The following is an 8,727-nucleotide window of genomic DNA, read 5'->3' as shown; positions in this document are numbered from 1 at the left end:
AGAAGTCCGGAACAAAATTTGGCCAATACCAAAATGGTCTCTCAATTAAGTTTCAATTGACACACAATGCGGCCAAAGCAAAACAAGGGCAATACGATGGCCAAGACGAACTGTGAATGCCCTGAAAAAAAGTATATGCTTAAGTTTAAAACATTTCTTATTTTTATATTCAAATATTTTGTATGAGTAACTAACATATTCTGAAAATTTTGTATAAAAGTTATTGCATTTATTTGTTTATTGAGCTTAGAGTTCGCACTTTAATTAACTTATAGTATATATAAAAATGCGTGAAAATATTTATAAAAAAATGATGTATTTAATTTTTTCAATTTTTTTTATAAACAAGCATTGTTTCCTTTTCACTTTGTAAGGGCAGCGGTAGAAACTGAGTTGGGTATCAATTAAAATTGAAGTCGCGTGGCGATTAGCGCCATTAGCCGATATCCGCAATCGCAGAGGGCGCAGTCCGAATTTCCGGCGCAGCCTACCTACACGCAGCGAAAAAGTGGGTAAGTCCTATAAGTGCTTTGAATATGAACTTGACTTTCTTTCTTAGTGCAAGGCCCATAAATGTTGCACTTTGAACTGCTTTTATTAAACCAGGCTTTTTGTTGTTTCTTCAAACAGATATAGTTTTTTTTTCAGTGTCAACTGAGGTCATTTTACCCGTGGATTCAGCGTTCGTTGCCCTTTATTTTTTGTTGTCTTTGCCGTGGATTTATTTATTGTTGTACTGTTTTCTGGGCCATAAACATTCGACTATGCAAGAAGAACAATAAATAAGAATATGGGAAACGTGGCTACAGAGAGAGAAATTTCAGTGTTTCCATTTAAGAATATTAAATTTTCTGTGCCATTGTATTCTTTAGTTTTTAATAATTTTTAATAATTTTTTATTGCATCGCAACAACATTTGTTCTTTAATAACTTTCAAATATGAAGCAACTTTATTGCTTTCAGCTTACTTCTTTTGTTTTTAGTATAGTGAACGGTTGTTTTTCGCTTCTTCACATAAACTTAGTCCAAGTAGGGATAGGTGGGCAGTTCCTCATCCACCCGATCCACTGGCCGCACTTGCAGCATCCGCCAAAGCTTCCGCTTGCCTGGCTCCGGCTTGTCCAGTTTCCCGCGGCTCTTCTGCAGATCACTGTACGCCGGCGGCGGCGGATTCCGGAGCAGACCACCTCGATTGCGGCGCAGTGCTCTGCGGATGGGCAACCGGACCGGCGTCAGCCAGCGCAGCTGCTCCAGGCGGCGTTTGTGGCGCTGCCGGAGTGTCCGCGAGGCGCAGTACGGACGGACAGTGATGTAGAAGAAGACCTCGATCACCGAGAAAATGCTGAAGCCCATGAAAAGTCCCAAGAGGCCGCCCGTGTTAGCTGGAAAGTTAAAAAATAAAATATAATTAAGATCAATTACATTCCTACATTAAGTATCTTAAAAGAAAGTATCTTAGTTTAGAACTCCTATCCATTATGTTCGAAGAACAAGAACTTACACAAGAATTCGGTAAAGCCAAACATCTCGGACTTGGTGGTGCTGCGAAATATGTTGGTCATGTAGTAGAAGTGCAGTATCGAAATCTCGCTGGCATTGCTATATGGTCCGTGAAAGATATTGTCGGGTAGATTCTCGCCGGCCTGAAATCGTGGATCCGAAACGATCGACGCCGTCGAAAGTGTGGCCTTGTAGGTAAGCTCGAAGCAACCCGGCCAGCAGCTCTCGCAGGATAGATTCGTCAGCGAGGACTCGATCTCGGTTTGCACCCGATCCGTGCACTGATTATCGTTGGGTCCGCACACCCGGGCCAGCGGATCAATCCGGGGCAGATAGTACAGCACACAGCTGCACTCGCGGAGCAGCAACTTCGCCTCGCACTCCAGCTCGCAGTTCTTACGCGAATATGTCCGATAGTAGGCCAGGTCATTCTCATCGGAGAAAAGGCAGCGACGCACCGATTTCTTAATGGACCGTATCGTGGGCAGGGCATCCTCGTAGACGGGTTCGATGGGTATCCGTGCCTCGCGTCCCGCGGTCACAACGAAACCATAGTTGCTCACCTTCGGTAGTTCGGCGGGATTGTGCACGAGTACCTTCAAAGCGGATTTATACAAACAGTAGTAAATAGTTGACCAAATACTATGCGTCGCATCCCACCTTGAAACCGACACTCATTGACTTGGTGCAGTAGTACTCCGCTATGGAGGCGTTCAGCACGACGGTTAGACCCATGCGAATGCCCGTGCCACCCGAGGTGCGCGGAAAGTAGAATTCTGGCAAATTGCGGGCATAACCCTTCTCCGGTGTCCAATCGATGGGCTCATAGCGGGTATTCGGATGAGCCGTCTCCAGCCGCACATCGTCACTGTAGTTCCGTATAAGATACGACGGATGCAGGGCATTGAAGTTGCAGCACAGCCCATCGTCCGTCAGAATGGAGGTGAAGAGCCAGGAGCAGTCCTCCTCCCGCGATCCGAAGCTGCAGTACAGCAGCATTTTCTCGCACGGCTGGGCGACGTCCACCAGGATCGCTTTGAAGTACTTCCAGGTGCCGATGTACGAGATGGTCGTGTCCCCGCCCTGGTCACACAGACCCATTAGCAGCGAGAAATTCGTGCTGGTCCGACCGATGCGATCCACTTTGCTGAGCAGCGCCTGGTTGAGATTACAGATCGTGATCGCCGGAAAGGGCATGTTGCTGGTCAGCTTTTGCTTGGCACTGGTCGAAATGATTATGGGCGAGGCACTCCACTTTACGTACACGTTGGATATGAAGAACCCAGAAAGGATTACCACCAGCACAAAGGCAAGACCAAAAAAGATGCTGAAAGGTGATATCAAATAAGAATTATAAGTTATTAGTGTCCGCGCTCTCTGGGTTCATACAGGCTGATCGATTCGGCTACCTTGCTTACGTACCGTTCCGGAATGGTGATGCTCTCTTCGGCGATGTACTTTAATCCATGCAGAGTGCTGTTCTTGAGATAGTAGACCACACTCCTCTTGATGGCCGCCCTGCTACAGATGGTATTCTCATCGTCATCCGACTCGGAGTCCCCTTTGCACGCCGAGGAGCCACTGTGGCGCCGCCTGCTCTCCGTCAACGTCCTCATGATGCACTGCGTCCGCACTTCCTTGGATCTGCACTATTTATAGGTCACTCGCTGACTGCCATCCAAGTGGACGGCACTTTCAGGTGCAATTCCATGGCGGTCATCAGCTTTAATCATATTGAACCAGGGCAAACACGGTCGTCCATTTGCAGTGATAACTGCCAAATTGATTTTAGCCACCCCATTGCCATCCTCCGCGAATTTCGAAAGTCAAGCGGATGGCCAGAAAATACGATTACATCGTGGCAAATAAACTTTACACCTGAAAGTAAACATGGATACACGCACGCTTTTCAATAGAGATATTCTGGAAATTATAATACACACAGGTATTGAACGGAATTTATTTTAGCAGCAGCTTTGTACTAAAAGCAATAATATGTTTACGCAGAAATTTACCATTTAGCTGAACGCCATTAAAATTGCGATGAATTTAATTGATGTGCAGTAAACACAAATATGAAAAGCGGCATAAGTACATTTAACTAAATTGGCCAAGATTTTTAAATCACCGCCAAATGTTCCAGCAAATAATAACGCATCAATTTCAAAACTCTGGGATGCTTAATTCATTTAATAGGCATCTTTCGTTAGCCAGTTAAGTACTTCATAAATAATCTCCATCAACATGCGGCGTTTTTGCCACTCAACCATTTACATTGGCCTAGATATTTGGCTTTTCATTTGGTTACTTTTCAAATTATACAATTTCAATATTAATATTCAATAAAAATTCAAAATATCATACAAAAATGTATCTACGAGATCCCTTATTTCTATATTTACATATGTATCCATTATTAATCTACTTAGAAAAGTTCGTTTCAATTTTCAGAGACTTTCTTCATGCAATAATATGCATGAAAATAAAATAAATGTTTTAAACTTTCATATTTTAGAACCTTTTCTGTGTTCAAGATAAAAAGTAGTTGAAATACCTTTCACTCTATCATAGGATTCTTCATCTCCATTGCTAGTTAATCGCTTCCGATACATTTGTCCTTTTAGTTCGGATTGAACTGGAAGAAGTCCACGTTGAGATCGAGAATGGCCTCCGTGTTGGGCGTTTCCTTCATGGTCAGGGCCTCCACGGCATTATCGCTGGCATGATCGTAGCCATGGTTCACAGTCGGAGGAGCAGTTGCCACTGGCGGCTGCATAAGATCGCTGACATTTCTAAGCAGACTCTCCTCGGAAGGCGGATGAAGTTGACCGCCCGCCGATAGATTGAGACGCTGTGCAGCCTCGTCAGTGAGCGGATCGTCCAGCGACATGCTCAACTCTGCGTAGACCACCAGATTGCGGGCTCCTTCACTACCGCTGCCGGCAACCAAGGCTGCTCCCTCTGATTCCGGCATCGGTGCCAGCGGCGACTCCATGGCGGACATATCCAGCGCATACTGTCCCTCGGGTATGCCCAAAACTCGTGCAATTCGCGCATTTACAAAATGTAGTCCAGAGGTATTCCGTATAAGCCGTTGGCTGCGCAACTGCAGCTGCTCCACAAAGTCGTTAAGTTCGTTAAGAAAGAGATCAGAGCGCTGTTCCTCGCTGAGATGCGAATGCCGCTGCAGTTGGGCGGTCAGAAGGCCGAACAACGATGGCGTCGAGGAAGGAGGCGCTGTTGATGGTACTGTTGCTGCGGCTGCAGCTACAGGTGGTGTCTGCTCGACCGGACGCGGCATGTGCTCTGGGAATTTGACAAAGTGACGCTGCAGACGGCGTCCCAAAAAGATCTTTCCACAGCCGGGACAAACGGCATTTTTGGGCACGGCTCGTTGGGTGGTTGTCGTTGTGGTCGGCTCCTGGCTTATACTGACGCTGCTGCTAACACTCGTGCTTTTCGGCGCTGCCATGGGTGCCTTGTAGTCCTTGTCCCGCAAGTCGGCCACCAGCATCTCAAGCATGCGGACAGAACTTGGCTCCACCGCTGAGCCACTGGTCACGGGAGCGGGCTGTGGCATCAAGCTGCGCACCTGGCGACCGGATCTAGTGCGTTGGATGTCGGGAGGAGGTTTTTGCTCCGCTAGTGTTGGTTTCTTCGCCACAGGAGCTGTGGCAACCGCACAGGCTCTTTTCGATGGTCTACCCACTTTGGGCGGCGGATTCTGGGCATTTTTCCCTATCGCCGGGCGAATTCCCATGACGGCAGGATCCGGACAGCGGTAAATCGTTATCTGTTGTGTCGCCGCATCCGTGCGAATCACTTGATGACGCTTTCTGCACAGGATTCAAAGATTACGGAAAGTGATCAGAGAAGGTGAATGAAAGCACTAAAGAAAAAGGGATTACTACCCACCGATCGATGACTATGTGGTCGTTTTTGGACAGCTTGTACAGACTGCAGGCCAGCTGGCCCAGAGTATCCTTATCGCTTAGCAAATCGCCTTCAGCAGCCGGCGAATCTCCGTCGCGCACGGAATTCTCTGCAGGATTCTTGGCGGCCTCCTGTCGATCCTGTACACCACCGGTCTTATCCGGCAGCACCTGCAGGTCGGCCAGGACCGAGGGATCCTCCAGGAGATGCTTCATTTGCCAGCCACGTTTGGTGGTTACAAATAAACATAAAAACAAATCTAAGAACAAAACCGAATTGGATTTCGTGTTATTTTGGTATTTAGTATATTCTTACATTTCCATGACTGTGGTCACACAAATTGTTTGATTTAAGCTTGTAAATACCTCGTGGTGAATAGACGTGCTCAAACAGAATATGAAGCAAATCGAAGAGTCAAGAATTCTACTCTTAATCGAGGTTTTATCATCATAAGCGTTCACTCATTAAATTTAAATAAATAAGCACATACTCATCAGATATATATTGCCATTTTTAATACAATTTAGCTTTCGATAATAATCGCCTACACTTGATTCTCACCGCAACAATGTGCGAAGGCCTTAGCCCGCCTATTTAGAGGTGGAGAATCATCGATGCCGACACCACCAGCAAGTCACATTACATTTGCAATATGCTATTAATAATTTAAAAAAATAAGGAAAATTATTAATACTTACAATTTAAACACTTTTCTTAGAGATGGAAAAACATCGATGATTCTTGGAAAATAGAGATGGTTATGATTTTTCGATGTTAGCCACCTCTACATTTAAATGCTTGATTTCCCGGATTCTTACTGTTTGAACTTGGAAAATCCGTGGAGGCGAAGGACATGAGCGAGAACACGGGCTACATCAGTGTGCCCTGGAAGCAGCACCGGCTGGGCGCGCGGTACAATAGGCCGTTTCCCTCGATTAGCCAGCCGGAGTGCATCGGCGTGTGCAGCATAAACGCTAGCCGGGAATTTGTGGACGACGCCAGCTGCGCCAGCTACTTGGCTGGTCAACCGTGGCCACCGCTGCCGTTCGATCTTAACGGGGGTATAGAGGATGTGATCCGCAAGCCCGTCGAGAAGGGCAAACGTGATCTGGAAAATATGCTGCTCTACATCAAGCATCACCAGAAGGAGCTGCTCCGCCAGGGGAGCTCCGATGCGGGATATCTACGGCTGGACAGCGACTTTGTAACGCTGCGCGGCATTTTGCGGCAGATAATGTGCCTCCAGTATGATAATCGCACTTTCCGCGTCAAGGCCACGCTCCTGAACGGCAGCATCTACATGTGCAAGGAGGAAACCTTAGAGCAGCAGGTGGAGAACGCGAACATGACCAAGGCACAGCGGGACATGTGCTCCTGGGGCTTCAAGTTCGAGCAGTACCTGACCAGTGCCCAGGCGCAGGGCAAACCGGTGACCAATGTGCCGGTCAACGAAGCAGAGGAGTTCATGGGCGTGTTCCACAGTAATCTGGCCGGGATTTCGATGCTATACGGCGCCGAATTGGACTGTGTGGACAGCATGGAGCCAGTGTGAGTGGTCCAGGGTTTAAATACTTACGAATGATATATGGTCCAACCATTTTTTATTTGTGTATACACTTACACGAATCCCATAGTGACTTCAAAGATCGCAAAGTGCTCGAATCCTTGAAATTCGTGGAGCTGAAGACCAGCGCCTTGAATATGAACAAGTACCAAACGCGCAGCTTCAATTCGTTCAAGTCTGCCAACTGGTGGAGTCAGTCATTCCTGGTGGACATCACGACGCTCTACGTGGGACTGCGCGACACCAAGGGCATGATGCATAAGATCGAAAAGATCGATGTGCCCACACTGACCCGCAACAAGCCGTGGAGTCCATCGGCAATGTTTTGGTACCTGGAACAGTTTCTGCACAATCTTAAGAAGCTGCTGCTGACCATTAACGATCCGTTTGCAGTGGTCCAGGTGACTTTTAGCGACAAGCGCGCCAACTACGAAGTGCTGCGCGGTGCGGAACACCAAATACTGCCCGACTGGTATCGAGATTTGCTCAAAACGCGCACCTAAGGGATTTCCAATGTATGACATTTTCTTAACAACAGCAAGTCTGATTTAATCATGCTTTTTTTAATGCTTCTCGTACGATATATACAATCCGACTTAGAACTACTGAATTGAATGGATAAGTCATTTGAGGTCGTTGGTATCCAGGAGGGGCAAGACGCTGGCTTCCATTTTGTCACTGGTCGGGCCAAAACGTCGCCTGTCGGGCGGACTGACGACGTTAGGGCTGCTCACTCCGAATGCAAGGGCTGCGCGCAGCGCCTTGCGCTTTTCGATAACGCGGTCGAAGAAGCGGGACAGTTTCACGGCATCAGTGGTTCCAGCGGCCAGGCTGCGACTGTTGCGACAATTTAGCCAAATCTCCTCGGCTCCACACTTATCGGCTGGGGGAGATAATAAAATGGATAAACGTAAGGAGGAAGCATTTGTTATATGTCATATTAGGAGGCACCTATTCCGCCCGGCTTCTTCACCCCCATCTTAGGGTGGCGCTTCTCGTCCATTAGGTCCAGTTTGGTGCCCATGACCAGGATGGGCGTTTGCGTGGCGCCCATAAACTCCTCCATGTCGAAGAGAATGTGGCCGTCCGTGCCGGGGGTGTCCGATGAGCAGCTGCTCAGCGGGCTGGGCGGCGATGGCGGCATGGAGTTGCCGTTCGATTTGTTCGTATCCTTGCCCTCCTTGTTGACGATCTCGTACAGCCAGTCGACCAGCTGCCTCTGCGACTTGGCGTTGGTGAGGTCGTGCACCAGAATGATCCCATCGATGCCCGCGTAGAAGACGCTGCGCGTGTTCTTGTGGTTCAGCGAGCCCCCAACATCGAACAGCTCCACGAAGTAGGGACACTCGCGGGAGGTGCCCTCCCTGAACGGATGCATCTTCACCTGGATGTTGCAGCCCACCGTCCAGCCGGGCCGGATGAGGGATTCATTGTGGGTGATCAGGTGCGTCAGGGAGGTCTTGCCCACACCTGTGTAGGGGGAATTTTCGAGAGGATTAGTGGCACGGAGAGCGTTTGGAGTCCATTATTTACCTGAATCGCCAACCACAACAATACGCACTCGATTATTCATCACCTTTTGATTGGTCCCCATTTTGTTGGTTGCAGCCACACTGGTGTTCAATAAAAACTACTAAAAAACAATGACACAAATTTCAATGATAGCTCAACTATAAGATTGTAATTTTCCAAAAAAAACATAAGCTTTGAACTGTAAATGCCATTTAAAT

General features: G+C 47.7%; 4 protein-coding genes across 5 annotated transcripts; 1 reads left to right on the top strand and 3 right to left on the bottom strand.

Annotated features, from left to right (window-relative positions):
* Window positions 1-1,013: 1,013 nt before the first annotated feature.
* LOC6726190 (pickpocket protein 28) lies at window positions 1,014-3,116 on the bottom strand. Its single transcript, XM_016174057.3, has 4 exons — window positions 2,923-3,116; window positions 2,161-2,827; window positions 1,502-2,096; window positions 1,014-1,382 (listed from the first exon to the last, which is right to left on the bottom strand). Exons 1-4 carry the CDS (start codon window positions 3,114-3,116, stop codon window positions 1,021-1,023), a joined length of 1,818 nt encoding a protein of 605 aa, XP_016039714.1. The 3' UTR covers window positions 1,014-1,020.
* Window positions 3,117-3,241: 125 nt separating this feature from the next.
* Window positions 3,242-5,760, bottom strand: LOC6726189. Of its 2 annotated transcripts, XR_006542095.1 has the most exons (3): window positions 5,416-5,760; window positions 4,055-5,336; window positions 3,242-3,378 (listed from the first exon to the last, which is right to left on the bottom strand). XR_006542095.1 is itself a non-coding variant. In XM_039297260.2 (2 exons), exons 1-2 carry the CDS (start codon window positions 5,646-5,648, stop codon window positions 4,121-4,123), a joined length of 1,449 nt encoding a protein of 482 aa, XP_039153194.1. In that variant the 5' UTR covers window positions 5,649-5,760; the 3' UTR covers window positions 3,671-4,120. The 2 variants fall into 2 exon arrangements, 1 of the variants encoding a protein (XP_039153194.1); XM_039297260.2 differs by lacking the exon at window positions 3,242-3,378 and having other exon boundaries at window positions 3,671-5,336.
* Window positions 5,761-6,186: 426 nt separating this feature from the next.
* On the top strand, window positions 6,187-7,607 carry LOC6726188 (decapping nuclease DXO homolog). The gene is made up of 2 exons (XM_002107128.4): window positions 6,187-6,981; window positions 7,068-7,607. The coding sequence occupies exons 1-2, from the start codon at window positions 6,287-6,289 to the stop codon at window positions 7,498-7,500; spliced, it is 1,128 nt and encodes a 375-aa protein (XP_002107164.1). The 5' UTR covers window positions 6,187-6,286; the 3' UTR covers window positions 7,501-7,607.
* Window positions 7,540-8,649, bottom strand: LOC6726187 (rab-like protein 3). The gene is made up of 3 exons (XM_002107127.4): window positions 8,531-8,649; window positions 7,949-8,467; window positions 7,540-7,880 (listed from the first exon to the last, which is right to left on the bottom strand). The coding sequence occupies exons 1-3, from the start codon at window positions 8,589-8,591 to the stop codon at window positions 7,621-7,623; spliced, it is 840 nt and encodes a 279-aa protein (XP_002107163.2). The 5' UTR covers window positions 8,592-8,649; the 3' UTR covers window positions 7,540-7,620.
* Between the last annotated feature and the right edge of the window lie 78 nt (window positions 8,650-8,727).

The sequence above is a fragment of the Drosophila simulans genome, chromosome X (genome assembly GCF_016746395.2).
Source record: "Drosophila simulans strain w501 chromosome X, Prin_Dsim_3.1, whole genome shotgun sequence".
Classification (NCBI taxonomy): Eukaryota; Metazoa; Arthropoda; class Insecta; order Diptera; family Drosophilidae; genus Drosophila; species Drosophila simulans.
Note: the sequence above shows the minus strand (reverse complement) of the source record. Positions and strands in the feature narration are given on the sequence as shown.